The following is a 20,395-nucleotide window of genomic DNA, read 5'->3' on the forward strand; positions in this document are numbered from 1 at the left end:
TATGCTTGCATTTTCTAGTTTTTATTGCTGTATTTTTCACTTCTAAGTAGACTTGATAAAGCTTATCCCAGCTAGAAGACAAATGGATATATTCAAACTAGGTTCTGGCCAAAATACAATATAAATGCAAACACACATACATTAATTAAAGCAGGACTTTGGTTAATTAGGTATAATGAAGGGATTATCTACCAGAATGTATGTCAGAAGTATAAAAAACCCAGCATCATACATCATACTGACTAAAATGGTGATTTGAAGAGCAGTAAAGGTTAAGGGAATATTAACACATGCTGTTATGCTGATTTCAAGGCATCTCTGAGGCTCAGGGGATTTTGGAAACTGCAGGTCTATACAGACTACATGGAATATGGGAAGCCTACAATTCAATGTGTAATTTTCTCCACAGGTATCTGGGTTATTGTACCCATTTTTTTGTCTTCAGATATTCAGCCATGAGATTATGTCAGTCACTGATGAATTACGCCAGGAAAATAAGATTATGAAATCTCCATTGCAATTTTGTAAAACTACTGAAAGCACAGGTTTGAAAAATCATAATCAAGACCTTACTTCCTCCAGTACAACTGGGATGACTTTATGAGGGATCTACATTAATGCTTAGCCCCCTAAAAGTAATGCTTCCTGTAGGTATGAATTATGCTACACCAGGAAATAAATACAACCCAGAGACAGTCCAACACACTCAGGCAACTCAGGCTTAATGAGCAATCAAGAACTTTGTGTGTGCTCTGGGTTGTCCTTTGTGAGGACCGTGCTTAGGTTTGAATCTTCTCATAGTGTTTGCTGCTGATCAGGAAAAGGCAACACACTGTTGTCATCTTCAGGCACCTTGTTCCTGAGTGACACCTTAGAAACAGGACCACTGGTATGGAGACTAATCACATGACTGAATACCTCCCAGGAGGAAATTAGAGTGATGGCCAGATCCAAAACACTGTAGGCACATGAAATAAATAGGTGAATGGCGGGAGCCCAAGTCTGCAGTCACACAAGGGCCCTGCCAAAGGCTGCCAAATTCTGGAGATACTTGGGAGTACCTCCCCCTTTCAGCTGTAGCATGACAGGCACTTGAAATTGGTGCATGTGCTGACATTTCCCTACCTGAGCAGTTCAGGGCCCCACTCCAGCTCCAGTCTCACCAGAGTCTGCTGCCCCACCACAGCCAAATCTCAGCTATGCATTGCCTGAAAAAGCTTCATACATTGACTGTCCTGTTGTCACAAAACATATTGGGACACTGAACAGGAGATGGCAACACTGATCATCATAACCAGTCCTCCACTACCAGAGACAATCAGGACATGAGCAGCAATTCAGGGCATAAAGGACTCAAGTCACAAAAGCCTTCCTACCACTGGAAGTGTTAGACCACCCAAGCATTTCAGGAGGTGCTCAAAAGAAAATTATTAAATTTAGTTATTAAATTTTGGGTTTATCCATAGTTATTAAATCCAGTACATAGAGCTGTAGTTCAGGTGCTCATCTTTTAAAATAGAGTGATGACGATTACCAAGTTCATGACTGTGTATCGAAGATAGTGAAAGTGTAAGAAGATATGAAAAGATTTATTCAGTAACAACAAAATTTTCAGAAACCAAGTCCGAGTCAGTCAGAGTGAAAAAATTAAATGCACACTGAATTGTATTTGACAAGTCATTTGGCATAGTAAATTATCTTTCTGGAACAACAGGTTAGGAAACAGTTTTTAGTCTTGTTCATTTACTCCATTTACTTCCATGGAAGTTGGCTCATGAAAAATAAAAAATTAATCACTAAGCTTGATAGCTTTGCCCTTTCCATCAGTACTGTGGGCATAGACTATAACTCCAGGTGTCACTGAACAATCAGGTATTAATGTAATTTCTCATCTGGCTTCCCCACCCCCCACCTTACAAATTAGCAGTATAGCGATCTCTGTTCTGAAAGTCTCTGTAAGCACGTTTTGCATCTGCTTTGCTGTGTGGGATTCTTCCAAAAGGCTCCAGATCATTGAAGCAGGCATCAAAAACTTCATCCACAGCTTTTTCTGCTGTTTCTTTGCTAACTTTTCTAACAGCCAGAATGGAACGGATTGCTCTGTCTCGCACACAAGTCTAAAGTGAAAAAAAAATAAAGAAAAATGTCATTATTAGCACAGGTTTTTTCCAGATTTTCCAAATATTAACTCCTATTGTATAGGCAATAATTTTGTATGAAAGAAGAGTCAAACAGTGCCTGTAATAAGCATTAAAGTACATTTTAGTTCCATCCTGTGTGAACTATGTGCTTTAGTTTTCCATGTATACATAAACCATGAAATAATTAAGACAGTAGCAGGAATTAAAATACAATTTGGCATTTGTTGTAGGTATGAAGTATTTGTAAAACTTTTGTTTGTAAATTTGTAAAACTTGACCTAGATAAAAAAAAAAAAAAAAAAAATCAGAAAGAAAGACACAAGTACCAGTTAGGTTCTTTACAAACTGAAATGCTGTAAAACTAAGAGATGACTTCTCTACTGGCCTTCATTTTGACACCTCTCTTTATGGTAACCTTTTCTTATAGTTTGTTTCCCAAAAGACCAAAAAATATGTAAACATCAAAAGACCAAAAAAATATGTAAACATGGCTAACTGCCAGTCTAACATGAGCAACTACTTGGGTCTCAATCTGTAGACTTCATACTATTTACAAAAATTAATTCCTACAAGATTTAACACACATGGTTACTTAGAAATCTTCTCATTTTGCTTCCTTCAGTTTTCAAAGACTTTTTCTGAGTGTCACCCACTTATAGTGGACAAGGTATTTCCACTACATTTCCTGCAAGCCCTGCTTTTTGTTTGATTAGCCATCCACTGTCAGTGGTAATGCCTTAAAACATGACTAAATATTGAGGGATTTCAATGCAAATAACAAGGTGGGAAAAAAAAACCTAACATCGATCATTAAGGGTTAGTCAAGAGGAAATCGATGATAAAGGGTTAGTTAAGAGGAAACACCAAGCCCATGGCATCTATTTCTTTTTTTAAAGCTTTCAGCTATGAAAGTGTAGAAGGCTGAGACAAAGTAGGTAAAGATGACTCATAACAAATTATTATATTTTAACATCCACAGTCTTTACCTGATGGTGTCCTTTCAATCCAAACTTAAACCTGGCTATTTCATTCATCAGTGTACAGTCTCCACTGAGATTAGCAGCTCGAATCTATTGAGAAAAATAAAAAGTCACAAGATCAGAGAAACACATAAAAATACGAAGTCAAAAAAGTTGTAACAAATGCTTTTCTTCAGTATATTTCTGGTGACTGCTGGTAGAGGATATTCCTGAGGCCACTTTAACTTAAGTACCTGTTAACACCATATCCTTCACATCCATCTCAGCCTCAGTGAACTACAGCAAGTAGTCCTTCCAACTCCTTCAAGTTCCTCCAGGAACTACATCTCACATATCCCTAAAGTTTAAATAAATGAGCAGTAGAGCTTATATGTGTGAGTGTATTTATATATGAACTGCTAAAAGAACGTGAAAAGTAATATTCTTCCCAGTCTATATCAGAATCTGTTACAAGAATCAGGAAGAAAGGCAGATACCTTTCAATGACTACAGCTGCAATACCCAGAAGAGCAGTAACCCATCTGTTTTGCAAAAAGCTACATTTAAATGTATGCCTTAGCTTAACTGTCTTGTCCTGTACACTAGAATTTTTTTTGTCTGCTAAATATTCTATACCCTATACAGTATGTTAGGAAATGTAAATAAATATTGATTTCCTATAATTAAGTACCAGAGTAAAAATAAATGCATGGAAAAAAATGAAAAGTAAGAATTAAAAAGCCGCTAAAAAAAAATGTAGATACCATATAATTAAGTAATCAAAATACCCAAAATGAAAAAAATTATCCTGAAAAGAGCAACAACATGCACAATCTTGATTTATATAAAACAGATACATCACCTGTGTCACACACACAAGAGGATGTGCTCCATTTAATTTCATCTTCTAAAGCACCAAATATTAAGGTCTTTAATTCTCAAATGTCCTCTGAGACCACAGAATCATAGAACGGTTTGGGTTCTAAAGGACCTTAAAGATCATTCTAGTTCTAATCTCCCTGCCATGGGCAGGGACACCTACTAGACCAGGTTGCTCAGAACCCCATTGAATGGAGATGGATTCATAATTACAATGTACCAGCAGCAATAAATACCACAATTACTCAAAAAAGAACATTACAGGAAAAGACAAGTTTGTTGTTAATAAAAAAATATTAAATAAAAACAAGGTTATTGTGATAACTACCAAACATACCAAGACTTGCATGGGATAAAAAGAATTCTATAAGCATTTGATTAATGTGTGAATGTGTTTTCACTTCTAACTACTCTCTTATTTATCAATAACCACTTATGACATTAACTTATTAATAATTGTGAAAACTAAGCATTTGTTTTACAAATAAGCCCCTTTAGGCTGACCTGACAGAAAGGACAAAATGTACTAACAGGCTTAAAACAAATGAATTATGTGTAACAGACCATATAGCACAAAGCAACCCTAATAACCAGCAATAATAAACAGAATGACAACATTAGAAGCATTTTAACTTACCTCTGAACATGCCAAGTGTTTGACATTTTTAAACCAGTCAACATGTGCACGGCAGTGATCAAATGCATGAATCAATTCATGTGTGACCACCCGGTTCATATGGGATTGTTGGCGAATGTTGTTCTGACACAGAACAATCTGCAGAAGAAGAGAGACAGGTTCTCACTAAGCTTCTTCCCTTACTTCTCAGAGACACAGCATACACCACTGACAGGATTTAGGGTGTTTGGACGGGTGTTTTCCAACATTAACAGCCTTATCATCCTGAAGGGTACTAGTTCCAACACCATGGAACATCTTTCATTTATCTCTTTTCATGAATAACTTAGGTATCAGTATTGGCAGATTTAATCCTAGCAATAAAACACTAAAGAAATTGCAGTCCTTTGAAAGGGGACTGTGTCTAGCACCTACCTGTGATGTGGCAGCATCAAAACCTCCACTAACACAGCCATCACAGTTTTCACAAGAAAAGTGCCGGTCGTTGAAGACAGTGCTGAAAGGCCCAAACAAAGTTACAGAAAAGAATCTGAAAAATTTCAGTCACTACTTATTACAGTGACGTCACTACACAGAACAAGACAAATAAGTTTACATACCAACCAGATTGCTTCAGAGCCTCAAGGAGAAGTCGAGCATATGGATCTAGAAAAAATTGCTGCAATCAGTTTCTCTAGACAAAAGTTTTGAAAATCATCTATAAAAAAATATAAAGACAGTCAAGGAAAAGAAAACAAACAAGAAAAGTTATATACGTGCTAATTCATACATTGCAGGATTTAATCCTATTGCAATGCAACTGACATCTGTTACAGATCACATTATGTGATATAGAATCATAGAATGGTTTGAATTGGAAGGGACCTTAGAGATAACCTAGTCTCAATCGCCCTGCCTTGGGCAATGACACGTGTCACTCGACCAGGTTCCTCAGAGCCCCATCTATCTGGGCCTTGGAAAACTCCCAGAGATGGTGCAACCACAGCTCTTCTGGGCAACTGTCCCAGTGCCTCATCACCCTCACAAAAAATTTCTTCTGTATATTTAGCCTATTTTTGCCCTGTTGTAGTTTGAGCCCATTACTCCTCGTGCTATCACTGCAATTCATGATGAGGAGTCTCTGTCTGGCTTCCATGTAGGCTCCTTCAGACACTGAAAGGTTGCTCTGAGGTTTCCATACAGCCTTCTCTTCTCCAGGCTGAACATCCCCAACTTTCTCAGCCTCTCTTTGTAGGGGAGGTGCTCTTTACCAACTTGGTGGCCCTGCTCAGGACTCACTCCAACAGTTCCATGTTCTTCTTCTCTTGGGGGCAGGTGGATGCAGCACTACAGGTGGGGTCCCAGGAGAGCAGAATAGAAGGGGAGAATGACCTCCCCTGACCTGCTGGCCATGGTCCTTTTGATGTAACCCAGGACACAGAGTAGAAGCTATTCAGGAATCAAGTCAATCCTGACATTATTTTATTACTAATAAACATAATCAGAGTGGCCTATAGTGACCATCATTTGCTGTTAACACAGTCTACATCAAACAGTGAAAAGGGCGCGAATGCACAGAAATTGACAAATCATCTTAACTTTTCAGGGAAAAAAATTAGAACCTTATTAAAAGAAGAAAAAAAACCCTCCATCACTTTCGAAATCGTATTCTGTCTAAACCAAAATCAGCGCGTTGCCAAAGCGGCAGCCCCACCCGCCACCTGCTCGGGCCCAGCCCGGCGGCCGCGGGGGGGCTGCGGCAGGAGGGCAGGAGGGCAGGGCCCTCCCCGGGACCCGCGGCACAAGGTCACCGCTGCGGGCGGCCCGGGCTCCGCCTCGGCACCTCCGCTGCGCCGCGGGGCCGGGGGAGCGCTTACTCGTTTCCAGGGTCAGCCTCAGCATCAGCTGGCACTTGTTGTGGAAGGTGAAGAGGCTGCGGAACAGGAAACTCTGTGGCTTCTTATTCCGGTCTGGGAAAAGTCTGTAGCCGAAATCATCCTCCTCCTCCTCCGCCCCTTTCTTCTCCGCGGCCGGCGGCGAATCAGCCTCCCCGTGCCCCATGTCCCGCCGTGCCGGGCCGGGCCGGGCCGCGCCTGCCGGCGCCGCGGCCGCGCCAATCGCCGGCTCCGCTCCCGGCACGTGGGCGGCAGGGCGGCCGCGCGCAGGCGCAGTGGGCTGCTGTTGCTGCTGCCTGGGCCGCGCTGCACGCTGGGAGCGAGCTGGCAGCGGCGGCGGCAAGTGAGGCCGCGGCGGCGCGGCGCAGGTGAGGCCGCGGCGGGGCGCAGGTGAGACCGCGGCGCGGCGGCAAGGGAGGCCGCGGCGCGGCGCGGAGGCAAGGGAGGCCGCGGCGCGGCGCGGAGGCAAGGGAGGCCGCGGCGCGGCGCGGCGGCAAGTGAGGCCGCGGCGCGGCGCGGAGGCAAGTGAGGCCGCGGCGCGGCGCGGAGGCAAGTGAGGCCGCGGCGCGGCGCGGCGGCAAGTGAGGCCGCGGCGCGGCGCGGCGGCAAGTGAGGCCGCGGCGCGGCGCGGCGGCAAGTGAGGCCGCGGCGCGGCGCGGAGGCAAGTGAGGCCGCGGCGCGGCGCGGCGGCAAGTGAGGCCGCGGCGCGGCGCGGAGACAAGTGACGCCGCGGCGCGGCGCGGAGGCAAGTGAGGCCGCGGCGCGGCGGCAAGTGAGGCCGCGGCGCGGCGCGGAGGCAAGTGAGGCCGCGGCGCGGCGCGGAGGCAAGTGAGGCCGCGGCGCGGCGCGGAGGCAAGTGAGGCCGCGGCGCGGCGGCAAGTGAGGCCGCGGCGCGGCGCGGCGCGGCGGCAAGTGAGGCCGCGGCGGCAAGTGAGGCCGCGGCGCGGCGCGGCGGCAAGTGAGGCCGCGGCGCGGCGGCAAGTGAGGCCGCGGCGCGGCGGCAAGTGAGGCCGCGGCGCGGCGCGGAGGCAAGTGAGGCCGCGGCGCGGCGCGGAGGCAAGTGAGGCCGCGGCGCGGCGCGGCGGCAAGTGAGGCCGCGGCGCGGCGCGGCGGCAAGTGAGGCCGCGGCGCGGCGCGGCGGCAAGTGAGGCCGCGGCGCGGCGCGGCGGCAAGTGAGGCCGCGGCGCGGCGCGGAGGCAAGTGAGGCCGCGGCGCGGCGCGGAGGCAAGTGAGGCCGCGGCGCGGAGGCAAGTGAGGCCGCGGCGCGGCGGCAAGTGAGGCCGCGGCGCGGCGGCAAGTGAGGCCGCGGCGCGGCGCGGAGGCAAGTGAGGCCGCGGCGCGGCGCGGAGGCAAGTGAGGCCGCGGCGCGGCGCGGAGGCAAGTGAGGCCGCGGCGCGGCGCGGAGGCAAGGGAGGCCGCGGCGCGGCGGCAAGTGAGGCCGCGGCGCGGCGCGGAGGCAAGTGAGGCCGCGGCGCGGCGCGGAGGCAAGTGAGGCCGCGGCGCGGCGCGGAGGCAAGTGAGGCCGCGGCGCGGCGCGGAGGCAAGTGAGGCCGCGGCGCGGCGGCAAGTGAGGCCGCGGCGCGGCGCGGCGGCAAGTGAGGCCGCGGCGCGGCGCGGCGGCAAGTGAGGCCGCGGCGCGGCGCGGCGCGGAGGCAAGTGAGGCCGCGGCGCGGCGGCGAGGGAGGCCGCGGCGCGGCGCGGCGGCGAGGGAGGCCGCGGCGCGGCGCGGCGGCGAGGGAGGCCGCGGCGCGGCGCGGCGGCGAGGGAGGCCGCGGCGCGGCGCGGCGGCGAGGGAGGCCGCGGCGCGGCGCGGCGGCGAGGGAGGCCGCGGCGCGGCTCGGCGGCGAGGGAGGCCGCGGCGCGGCGCGGCGGCGAGGGAGGCCGCGGCGCGGCGGCGAGGGCGGCCGCGGCGGGACGGGACGGGTGCGGTGCGCGGCGCGCGGCGATCAGTGGCCATCCCTGCGGTCCACGGGAGGCTTGGCTGCGCGGGGTGGTGAGGTGAGGTGGCGAGGTGAGGCGAGGGGGGCACACACACCCTGAGGGAGTGAAGGCCTCGCCTCTCTTGCGACTTGCGGGCGGTGCAGAGGCGGGTGTTGAGGCTCAGAGGGGCTGCTCTGCCTCTGGGCCTCCTGCGGCGCGGCCTCGGGACCCGCTCCAGGGCGGGCCTGTGCTGCCGGCCGCGCCGCCGGTGTGGTGCGGCCGCACCAAGGGAATCGCTGGAACCAGCAGCCCGCGGGTGTTGGAAGGACTCAGCATTGAGATTCGAATAAAAGTGCCCTGAAGGATGCAAGAGCTGTGCTGCAGGGACTGCTGTCAGTGCGTGGATTAAGGTCGTTGCTAAATTGTGTGCAGCTAGTGGATAACGGAGTAGTTTGACTTTTTGGACTCGAGCAAGGATGCTTCAGAGTGGCAGAGGACAAACAGCCGGATTTCGTGTTAGATTTTTGCATGCGTGAGAATGCTGTTTTAGTCAGAGATCTGAAAAAGAAAAGTTCAGCGGATTACAAGATTTTTTTTTTCTTTTATTTTAAGTATCTTGTTCTGTTTTTTTTTATTTTAAGTATCTTGTTGTGTTTTTTTCTATTTTAAGTATCTTGTTCTAGCTACCTAGAAATGCTAGGCTGTATGGAATTTTTGATGTGTCCATGCACAAGTTGCACGAAATTAGCAGACTGAATATTATAGTGGTAGTTCGGCATTGGACAGCAGTTGAAGGTGGAAAAAAGCATAGTAAGCTCCTTAATTGAAAATGTGATGAAACCTATGTATTTTTGGCTTCAATGAAAGGTTCTTTCTGTTTTGTTTCAACTAGAATTAATATGTTGCTCAGGATAATCACATCACCAGCTGTGTATGAACTAGGGATAAACACAACTGCTGCAGCAGGGCATCTACTCAGCTGCTTACTCCTGATCATGTAAAAACATTTCTGCTTGGGTAGCATTAGTTCAGTAGTCATCATGCAGTGTTTTTCCATCTCTTTGAGACCCTTGTCTGTAATTAGGGATGGCACATTGTACACAGAAATCATTAGATTTGTTTGCCTCATAATTTTTTATATTATTCTGCTACTAAGTTATTGTACAGATGTGAAAAATAATTTTAAATAAAGCATGTTAAATAGCCTAAATTTTTTTCTTCCTGAAAAACTTTGTGTAGTATCACTACAAATAGCTTATTTAATACTTCCATGAGGCTTGTAACAGATCCTGAAGCTTGTCATCAAGAGGTTAGAGTTAGCAATCATTCATAACTCTCTTTGTCTAAGTTTGTATTTAGCTTATCACAAGTTACTTAATCATGATTGTTTTCAAAACATGTTTGCTTCATGCTTTCAGATTTTTGTGCTATGAACTCGACAAACATGTTTTTTTTTTTTCTGAAGTGTAACCAATATTTTTTAAGGTTACTTTTTAATTGACTTGTTATTTTTTATGATAATAAAACTTCTTTCACTTAATAAAATTGAGACAACAAAATTTATGAAGACAGTCAAGTATTGATAATTATTAAACAGTGTTTTAGGGACTTGCTTGCACTTTCAGGATTACCATTTTCTTGTTGGGTGCTTTACCTTCCATTTAGTTAGGAAAACATGAATTGCTGTTTTTTATTTACTTTGTTTTATCGGAGTTACATGGCTTCCCTTCTTTTTTTCAAAGACATTTAAACCGTGTTTCTTCTTAGTCTCTTAGTGTTTAGTATTTCTGCAATGCTGTTAGGGAGTCTGACTGGCATGTAAGTCAGACTTTTTATTTATGAAGTAGCTAGTTTCCTTCAACTTCTTTTCTTGAATTTTGGCAGATCACGATGAGCACACCAAGTAAAGCGATAGAACTGCAGCTGCAAGTGAAGCAAAATGCTGAAGAGCTGCAGGATTTTATGAGAGAATTGGAGAGCTGGGAAAAAGATATTAAAGAAGTGGATTCTGAACTCAGGAAACAGAGTGGGGTCCCAGAAGAGGTAAAAAACACAAGACCAGTGTCAACTCAGCTATTCATACTGTGATGTTTATTATAATTATGTTTTGCTTTAGCAATATTGTATTTGTTGACTTAAAACATCTAAATAGAAGGTGTGAACTAACCCATGACATATTCTTCATCTGAAGTTAATCAGAGATTTCTCTGTAAGCTGGACCACCAACAAAGTTGTGGGGCAGTAGCCTCTGAAGGTGATGAGGCCAGTAAATTTTTTATTGGTTCTGAGTAGATCTATAAGACTGTTTCTGTTCACAGCATCAGTATTGCTAATTTATGACCGACATTTAGTATACTGAAGTTATCTTCTAAAACTCAGTTTCATAACAGACATGTAATATTTGTTATTATGTATTGAAAGATTTATGCTTGTTGTTGTTAGTGGTTTTGTAGAGTTCATGAGAGCAGCTTGCTGATAGATGGATACACTGTCTAGATATAGGTACTGTAGATTCTTCAGTGCAAGTGATTTTCACACATCTGTTTTATAATAAGTTATTTAATTCAATTTAGAATTTGCCACCAATTCGAAACAAGGCTTTTAAGAAAAAGAAGAAAAGCAAAAATAAAGTCTGTTCAAAGATAACCTGTGAGGAAAACAAGAAAAACAAGATCAAGTCATACGACTATGAAGCATGGGGAAAACTTGATGTGGTGAGTCTTAAGATTTGTTTTGTTGTCTGAGTCTTGTCTGCAGTTGGTTCTGTGTTAAATAAGATATTGTTACAGTGCTGAGAATTCAGTCCACTTGTCAGTATCTTACTGTGATGCATACTGTATAGGGTAGATTTTTCCCAAAAATGTTACATGTTTAATATTTGGAATATTGATAAATACTTAGTTTCCTACTGACTGCTTTTATCCAGCAGATTGAATTTAAGGGGAAAAATACCTGTTTTAACAATAGGCCTATTTAAAGGTCATAATTATAGTAGAATATAGGACTAAGCACAACTGTCGGTATTGGAGAACACATTAATAATTCTCCTAAAATCTTGCTTGTATTGTTTTGCACTGTTAAATTATAATGAAGACAATGGTTTGGTTTTTTTTCTGATTCCAGGACAAAATACTTGAAGAACTTGATAAAGAAGATAGTACTCATGATTCTGTATCTCCAGAATCAGACTCTGAAGAAGATGGAATTCGTGTAGATGCTGAAAAGGCTCTTGCAGAGAAGGAAAAGGTTATAGAATTACAGATGTTTATAATAAAGTAGAAATTTCTGTGTAGGAGTATTCGCAATTTTCTTTTAAAAGATCATCCACTGAGGCTATACATCCAGTAAAAGAATTGCCTGTTTGGAAGTCCTTCTGTTTTTTTCCCTGACCATTATTCCAAAACAGAAAATTCCCACTGCAGTTCTATTCCTTCTCATTGTCAGTGGCAGCAAGCCTGGCAGATTCTAATTAATACATACTTGTGATGACAAATATATTGATGATGTTTTGGTTTGAGACATTGAATGGCTGTACAGCGTTGCTATAGAGTGAACTGATTTTTACCTGAATGCAACATCTGAATGCCCCAAACTAAATCTGCAAGAATTTAAAAATACTCCTTTGTGATGCCAGTACATATGGGAACAATGGGTGAACTAATTTGCTTCAATAATGGCAAGTTCATACTGGTTCAGTTTTACCTAATAAGGTAGTATGATATAGAAAGAGATTTATCTCAGACTTTGTTGCCATGAGAAAGAGGCTAAGTTGTGTAGCAGCTTCTGTGTTTTTGATAAACTTCTTTGTTTGTAAGCAATCACCTAACCCATCTGTCAGTCAATATTGACTTCAGTAGTTTTAGCTTTGGTTTGAGTTTTTGTGGGGTTGTTTGTTTTAAATTGTCTGCATGGGTGATATTTGTGTTGTATTCCCACTACTGTGGGAATTTCTTGACATGTAATCTGCAGTCTACACTGAGAAGTTGATGTGTCTTTGGCCATTATTTTCCTGGCTTCAGTGAGGTCATTGAGGGTAAAAGAATGAGATAAAAGTTGTGTCCCAGAGGAGACGGAAATGGGAAGGTTGGCTTGGAAAGCAAAGATGCTAAATCTAGTAACTAAAAACTTAACCCCATTCAGTAATTTGAGTAGCTCTGTATGTGCTTATTACAGATTTCTGGAAATGACCTGGTGTCATGGAGTTACTTTACCTTTAAGGGAGTTGGAGTTGCTGGGAAGTGCTTGGAGTCTTTTCTCCTGACCAATTATCGGTCATTGCTGGGAATTGACAGCAGTTTAAGCCATTGAAAAGTGGGATCAACTTGTGAACCCTACCTTAAAATGTAAAAGCAGAGCTCTCTGGGTTCTCTTTGTTTTCTGGCTGTGAAGGGTGGCGGAACTCCAGGCCTCCCGTCCCTGCCCAGGCCATGCGGCCGGGCGGGGATGGGGCCGGGCCTGCCCCGTCTCCCGGCCGGGAGATGTGGGGGCCTGGGGAAGGTTTTCTCCGGGCCGGGCCGAGCCGATCTCTGGCTCGGCTGCAAGTTTTGCTGTAACTACATTCACTAGAAACTAACCAGTAAAGAAAGAGAGAAACCCTGGACTTGCAGCGGGTTGGAACAGCGACCACACGCTCCAGAGCAGCCATGAGGAACTTTCCATCACAGACGGCTCCAGCTCCTGTTCGGCAGAGATCTCCGAACCATCTACAAAAGCCTGGGCAAGATTTTAACTCTTTCATTACCCAGATGAGACTTGCGGATTAATCTTTTTATCCAGAGAGAGAGAGAGAGAGAGATCAACATGAAAAGAGACTTTATAAACTACCAGTGACAGGAAAGAAAAGAAGCTTCAAGGAAGGTAGAGAATTAAGAAGATGCTTTAATTAAGCTGAAATATCTCCCTGTTAAAACTATGGAGATGGACAATGAAGTCCTGAAAAGAACTCCTTTAATTCATGATACAGGATCTAGAGAGGAATAGTGTTCAAAGTGTAAATTTGAGTAAAGAGTAATTATAGTATAGTGAAGTACTGGGAGATTAAAAGCCTTGAGAGGCCATGAGAAAACTGTTGAGAGATTTGAAGCCCTGAGAGGCCATGAGAAAACTGTTTTCTGGTGAAGCTCACAGAAACAGATGAAGAAGACTTTTTTTTGCCTTTGAATAACTTATCCTTAAAAATGCTATCTCTAGACGCATGGCCCATACACACTTCAGAGTGATGTGAAAATGGGAAGAGTGAACTCTAATAATAGCAGCTCTGGACAGCTAACATTAGGGCAATAGAAAACTATAACAAAAATAGTTTTCTTGTGAGAAACTCCATAAACTAACAGGAAGAAACTTCTGTTTCTCTATAAAGACTGGTAAACATACTAGCAAGAATTGAGACTGTTTTAACCATCAAAGTTCCAGAGTTTTTGTCTCTGTTGTCATGTGAACAAGAGAATAGTGGGTGGATAGGAGATGGAAAGGTTTTTCTGGAAGTTTATTCTGGTGTTCTTATTATTGTGGTTTGTCAATAAACTTTCTTTTTTTTCCCTTTTAAGTTGTATGCCTGTTTTGCTCTTATTCTAATCCATATCTCACAGCAAGAAGTAAATAATTTTCTTAGTTAGTGGTTTAAAACCACGACACCTGGAGATACTGAAAATTACTTTATAGACCCATGTTATAGAATATATAATGAAAATTATTTAATATGGTGCACTTAGGTTATATCCGTTAGAAAGCATATTTCATGGTAAAGCAGTGCTTTGTGAGAAATGTTGAAGAAAAATATTTAAACATTTTTAAAATACTTGGATTTTTTAGGGTTTTTAATTACCCAGGTGTCTGCCAATGTACAGTAACTTACTGAAAATGCTTTTTTCCATTCACAGGGTAATAACTACTTTAAACAAGGAAACTTTGATGAAGCCATAAAATGCTATACTAGAGGGATGCATTCTGATCCATACAATCCAGTATTACCCACAAACAGAGCATCAGCTTTTTATAGAATGAAAAAGTAAGTCTTGTATTGTTAAATCTGTAATATTTTCATACTTGAAATGCTACCTTCAGATTTTTGGTCTAGTTTTAATTCTTGATTTTATACATCAAGTGCTGTGATGCACTCTGTGTAAGGCTGCTGTTGTAACCTGCCTTCCAGTTTCAAAGTAAAACAGGAATTGCCAGGAGAAGCAATCTGGTAGTCTTCCTCATCAATTTTTCCTTGGTTTGCACACTAGCAGTTCACCATCTCTTGTGTTACAGTGTAAGACTTGAAGGAAAAAGAGGAAGTTAAATTGCCTTTCAGATTCAGTGATCTCTATTTCTAAGGCCTTGATTATTGGGTGAGGAAAGGATTCAGGGGAGTTGGTTATTCTTGCTGTGGCGGTAGAGATTCTTGACTGATGTTTGCCTCTGTTGTTTTAATGGATTCAGAATCAAGAAATGTGTAGCTACTTGGTTTGTGCCCCCTTCTGAAGCATGTAACATATCCTTGTTATCAAGAGCCTGGAGAGTCTCAGAGTAGGATAAACTACTGAAGTGTTGGGGCTTGTTACCTAGATGTGTCCAAGCTACTCATTTGTTTTTTTGATAGGTTTTCTGTTGCAGAATCTGACTGCAATTTAGCACTTGCTTTAGATAAAAATTACGTAAAGGCTTATGTGAGAAGAGGGGCTGCTCGCTTTGCTTTGAAAAATCTTCAAGGTGCCAAAGAAGGTGGGTCTTTTTTTGATTCTTTTCTTAAAATATATACAAACCTGTGTGGTCTGCTTCTTTGATGTAGGAGTTTTTCATTTCTTATAAACAAAGAAATAAAATACCATGTTTCATATTCTTCTGGTAAGGTAAAATTCATGTAGCAAGTCCTAATGATAGCAGTAGATGTTAGTAGTTCTGGAATAATTCAGTTTTAACTGTTTTAGAATGATGCATTCCTTGAAATATCTCAGGCTTCTTGGGTAACTGCAAAAAAAGTTTGTCTCAAAAGAATGCTCTGCTTACTGGTCTGTACTTCTTACCTGAAACATTTTTTCTGGTCTTCTGATAGATTATGAAAAAGTTTTGGAGCTGGATGCAAACAACTTGGAAGCAAAAAATGAACTGAAGAAAATTGATCAGGTAATAATATTAATAGGCCCTAACATAAATTAATACACCGTGTTCAATTTATATATGTGTCAGTTTTTATAACAAGAACTGATTCAACAAATTCTCACATGCTTTTTCTAACATCTGAAATTCACTGAGGTCCAAATCTTTAATGGAGTTCTTTGGGAGAAACTCACACATATGCAAATATCAGTGTAATAGTGGATCACAGACTAAGACTGCATGTGTGCAGCATCTGGCCTTTTTTGGATTCTTCGTTGGTTGGTTGATTGGGTTTTGGTGGTTGTTGGCTTATTTTTTAATTTTCCCCCATTTTCTACTTCCTTTGTTAATGCTTTTTTCAGTCATGCTTAGTATTTTGGTATAAGGAAGCACAGCACATGAGAGAACCTGTTCTCTTGGCCACAAAACTGCATTGCTAGCCTGTTTGTAGCCCCACTGATTGCTGTGGTCACCCAAACCAGAAAATTGTTCTAAGAACAGAACAAAATACTCCAGTGCAAGTTGATCCCTTTTGTGACAGGGAGGAGAATGTTAATTGTGATGACTTTTGTACATATAAGCTCACTTTTCACTTCTGTATGAATTTACTTACACCTCTTCAACTGTATTTTTGGCAGTGCTTGAAAAAATTATTTTCAGAATGAAGATGCAAAGTCTCCAGTAATTGAAGAAATAGATGATAGGTGAATTAGACTGTATACAAAGGTTCCATGAGTCATTTCACACTGTGTTTCAGAGGTTACATACTTTCTATTTACCAAGCATTTTTGTGACTTGCAATCTCTCATAGAAATACATTTTCAAGAAACTATTTCAAATTGTTTTTAAATTGTCTCTTCAATTTGCATTTAATTTACCACACAGGTACTTCTGTTAAAAAGCTTGGCAGATTTTCTTATCTTAAAAGTTTGGAAATTATTGTAATTTATGTTCTGAAAATGAAAAGTGGGGAAATACTTACTGAAGGGAAAAAAATAATGTTTTTACAGGCTCTGTCATCAAAAGAAAATTCAGAACCGAAAAAGTTTGAAGATGCAGTCAGAACAGAATTAACGGATGAAGAGAAGCAGCGCATTGAAGACCAGCAGCTGAAACAAAAGGCAATTGCAGAAAAAGATCTGGTAGGTCACAGGTTCTGGTGGAACAGGAGAAACCTAGCAAAGAAGAGGGTTGTGTTGTGCTGTTAGTTATGCAAATATATAAATTAAACCTGATACTGCCTTGAATTTCATACGTGGAATGTCCTTAAATGTTTCCTATTTTGCCCTCTAGAAAGGTGAGTGGGACAGTGAGTTCTGTTTGGATTTGTCTGGAGGAATAATTATAAAAGGTAACTTTTCCAGCCCAAATTGTATGTGCAAAATTTCAAATATGTGGTAAGACAAGCAGAACTTAAAATGCACTTTACAAAGATCCTATTTCTCCTTTATTACAAACATTTTGATGCTTTCTTGTCCAAGGGGAGTTGTAGGCTATTGTTTCCAAACTTGTGATTGCATGATGAACAGTAGTTATAGAAAGGTCTTCATGGGTGCAGGCAACAATGACAATAAAAATGTATTTCTGGATACATAGTCTTGACTCACAGTTGGTTTATTGATTTCTCCCTCTCACCACTTTTTCAAGAAATTAAGAACATTACCAACTAAACTAAAGTTTTTCTGTTCATTTACCTATGTAACTTCTGACTTGTTATCATTATTCAGGTTTGTGATACTGATTGTAAGAAGTAATTAGTCAGATAAGAATGAAACTATGGATTAAGGAACAAGAGTTTGAATAGGTTTCAGAAGAGATATTTCAGTCTAATGCAGTACTTCATTGGCAGCAGAGCTGACTGACTGCAGACTTGTTCCTGACGACATGGATCCTTGTCAAGTCTGAACTGTGACTTTTCTGGTTTTTTGTCAGTCAGTGGAGTAGTAGCAGTGCAGCTTTTGAATTTGTACTGAGAAGCAAAAGCTAATTTTAGTCCACCCAGAAACAAATAAAAAAGTAATGTAGTTTTCTTGTATGGAGCATTAATTAGAAAACAACATCATTTGGACCCAAGTAATATTTGAGGATAAGTTTTGTGGAGCAGGATAAAGATGAATTTGTGCAAGAATTGCAAAAAATCATCTTGAAATGGGAATTGGAAACGTTTAGCTTGTGTTTAAGTTCATGAGGTACAGGGTAGCTTATCCTGCACATCAAATAAAAAAATAACAAGTTATAGACTTAAAAGTCTGCATTTGAACTATGCATGTAGCAAAGGGGGTTTTTTTCCTTGAAGTATTAGAAAGCATTAAGATAGTTTTTGTGTTCTGCCTCTAAATTTAGATAGGAAGAAATAATCCTGTAACTGTCTGCTCTGAAGTGTGTGTTCTTTGCAATTCATCTTCATAATATTGTGACCATCTCTGCAAAAAAGGGTAAAAAAAGTTCATTGCACTAGATTTTCTTAATGCTGGTTTTTTTTTTTTTTCCTGACCTAAATATTCCAGGGTAACGGTTATTTCAAAGAAGGAAAGTACGAGGCTGCAATAGAATGTTACACCCGTGGTATTGCAGCAGATGGCACCAATGCACTACTGCCAGCTAACAGAGCCATGGCCTACCTAAAGATTGAGAAGTAAGTGGAATTGCACATGCTGTATTGTTTGTTTGTTTGTTGCAAATCAAAAGGAATAATGATGCAGCATATTTTCACTTGAGTTATTGTCACTCCTCATTTCTGTTAAAATTCAGTATAGAATAAATCACATTGAAAGCAGTAAAGGAGAGGGAACAAAACTGTATGTGTGATCTTGAAATGCAATTTGTAGGAAGGGAGTTCTGAGAATAAAATAATACCAGTATGAAATAATGGTTTCTGAAGTTGAATTTTTGTTCTTTCATGTGTGCAAAATTCAGATACTCAGCTCTCTGAAAGGAATTGCCCAAAGCTTTGTCTTTGACTATGAATTCCAGTCAGCTTCTAAATGTTGCACTGTGAAATAAGTGGATTAGAATTTCTGACTTTGGAGAGAATGAATAAAAGCTTTTTCTGGAAATTGTTGCCTTTTCAAATTTTTTTTTTAACTTCACTGATAGAGGCATGTATGCATTGCTTGTTTATTTTTAATTAAGTTTTATTCAAATAACCCAGAAACTGTAGGGAAATTCATGCTTTCAGGGCAAATTAGATAAGTTCCATATGGCAAATGTTTAGGTGTGAACTTCTTTTGACTCTGTAATGGTGTGGTAATTTGAAAGTTGTAAGCTGGTAGCATGAGAAGCAGAGAGCAGAGGGTTATGTTCGTCATCTGTTCTAATGTAACATGGCTGAGTATCTGTAGAGACAGTAGATTGATCTCAAATTAGGGTAAGGTGGGTTGCATGGATAGTATTTCTGACACAACACTTGTAATTTAAAGGACATCAGAATGCAAATAATCTTCAGTGAGATTCAGAGGAAGCGATACTTTAATTCAATGACAAAGCAAGAAAATTAATTCCCTATGATAAGTCTTGTATCATGGGTCTTTACATTTGAAAGAGGACCAAGTATAAAATGCAACAAAAGGCCGTTGGTATTCTTACAAACTGCTAGTACTGAAGAGAATAGCAAATAAAAATAAATTTGCATAAATCTAATGATAGTTTAAGCATGAATGAAAATACTTTCATAAGCACATAGTTGGAACCATGATCTAATGTAACAATATAAATGGGATGAGGAAATTTAATCTTAAAATTAAACAAATGACAGTAATGCAAGCATATTCAGAATTCTCATTCTGAAATAGTTCAGGACAAGTCATAGAATTCCAAATGTAGAGAAATTTCTCATGCATACTTCCTGCTCCACTGTGGTATGTTTTCTTTGTTTGTAATGGTATTTCTGGTTTTCAGAAGTACAAAGCCAAGGTACTAACTTTGATTTTAAGGGTGTTGTTGAATTTTTAAAGTGGACTCTGCTGACAAGCTTTAAGTGGCTTTTTTTTTGTTTACAGAGGATGTGAATTTTTGTAATGCTAAAAAGTCAGCATTTTGTTATGAAATACCAAAAGATACAGCTAAATTTCGAGGTGCTGAGAAACCATATTTTATGGGAGTTTTTTAATTCGCAGTTTAGCTCAGTGTTATGTTTGTGTATGTAGGTAATGAAGATCTACCTTTATATTTTAATTGGTTTGGGTAGCTCTTTCTTTTCAGTTGAAACTGCCTCTTGAAACTGATCATTAATTTTATACTCTGCTTTTGCTGAGGTACAAAGAGGCAGAAGATGACTGCACACAAGCTCTGCTCTTAGATGCTTCCTACTCTAAAGCTTTTGCCAGAAGAGGAGCTGCCAGAGTTGCTCTTGGAAAGCTAAAGGAAGCTATTCAAGGTATGATTTTGAATTAGCCTAAATGTGGTAGGTAAGAGATCAGTATAACACATGCTGTTCTTTTTTTTTGTTCTGACTTACCGAGTTTATTAGTGCAATACTTAAGGATTAAGGGTTTCTCTTGGATTTCACTGAACGTGTAAAAAAACTCTTGTGTTGGTGCCCATATAATGGGAAGACAGTTCTCTGTGGAATTACAGCTGTTGCTGTTTATGATAAGTAGTAAGAAATAGTTTGAACAGTTCCTTTAAAAAGTAAGTCATGATATAGGCATTAAGATGACTTATAAGGGAACAGTGAGGTACATTGAGAACTGGCTGAAGAACAGATCCCAGAGGATCTTAATCAGTGACAGGCCTCCAGCTTGGCATAGGGTCTGGTTGAAGGCCTATCACTGGTGGTGTCCCTTAAGGTTCAGTAGCAGCCCACTGTGGTTTGACTGGTTCATCAGTGACTTGATGAAGGGGCAGATGCCTCCTCAGCAAGGTAAGTGATGACAAAGCTTGGAGAAGCAGCCAGTTACTCAG

The 20,395-nt window shown here is 42.0% G+C and overlaps 2 protein-coding genes and 1 long non-coding RNA gene across 11 annotated transcripts in view; 1 reads left to right on the forward strand and 2 right to left on the reverse strand.

Annotated features, from left to right (window-relative positions):
* On the reverse strand, nt 1–6,748 carry ATP23 (ATP23 metallopeptidase and ATP synthase assembly factor homolog). Of its 2 annotated transcripts, none has more exons than XM_086884624.1 (6): nt 6,473–6,748; nt 5,216–5,313; nt 5,031–5,112; nt 4,617–4,754; nt 3,128–3,211; nt 1–2,117 (listed from the first exon to the last, which is right to left on the reverse strand). In XM_086884624.1, exons 4-6 carry the CDS (start codon nt 4,713–4,715, stop codon nt 1,914–1,916), a joined length of 387 nt encoding a protein of 128 aa, XP_086740750.1. In that variant the 5' UTR covers nt 4,716–4,754; nt 5,031–5,112; nt 5,216–5,313; nt 6,473–6,748; the 3' UTR covers nt 1–1,913. The 2 variants fall into 2 exon arrangements, with proteins under 2 accessions (XP_086740750.1, XP_086740749.1); XM_086884623.1 differs by having other exon boundaries at nt 5,216–5,261; nt 6,473–6,747.
* LOC147653637 (uncharacterized) overlaps nt 1–13,121 on the reverse strand; it is a 689,274-nt gene extending 676,153 nt beyond the window's left edge. Inside the window, exon 1 of the long non-coding RNA XR_015285578.1 lies at nt 12,599–13,121. This is a non-coding gene — a long non-coding RNA (uncharacterized LOC147653637). The remainder of the gene's footprint in view (nt 1–12,598) is intronic.
* RPAP3 (RNA polymerase II associated protein 3) overlaps nt 6,685–20,395 on the forward strand; it is a 22,076-nt gene continuing 8,365 nt past the window's right edge. Inside the window, exons 1-10 of one of the 8 annotated variants that reach the window (XM_086884611.1) lie at nt 6,685–6,858; nt 10,295–10,453; nt 10,984–11,124; nt 11,534–11,656; nt 14,290–14,417; nt 14,997–15,118; nt 15,450–15,520; nt 16,504–16,635; nt 18,001–18,128; nt 19,747–19,868. In XM_086884611.1, the coding sequence (XP_086740737.1) occupies nt 10,301–10,453; nt 10,984–11,124; nt 11,534–11,656; nt 14,290–14,417; nt 14,997–15,118; nt 15,450–15,520; nt 16,504–16,635; nt 18,001–18,128; nt 19,747–19,868 (1,120 nt within the window). In that variant the 5' untranslated portion in view covers nt 6,685–6,858; nt 10,295–10,300. The other 7 variants (XM_086884612.1, XM_086884618.1, XM_086884614.1 and 4 more) reach the window with 7 other exon arrangements.

This window comes from Cyanistes caeruleus, chromosome 4 (genome assembly GCF_971803275.1).
Source record: "Cyanistes caeruleus chromosome 4, bCyaCae1.hap1.1, whole genome shotgun sequence".
NCBI lineage: Eukaryota > Metazoa > Chordata > Aves > Passeriformes > Paridae > Cyanistes > Cyanistes caeruleus.

Coding starts and splice junctions, on each gene's coding strand:
- ATP23 (XM_086884623.1), bottom strand. CDS start 6,656: ATGGGGCACGGGGAGGCTGATTCGCCGCCGGCCGCGGAGAAGAAAGGG. Junction 5,262..6,472: donor GAGGCTGACCCTGGAAACGA/GTAAGCGCTCCC, acceptor AATTTTTTCTAG/ATCCATATGCTCGACTTCTC. Junction 2,118..3,127: donor GATTGAAAGGACACCATCAG/GTAAAGACTGTG, acceptor TTTTCACTTTAG/ACTTGTGTGCGAGACAGAGC.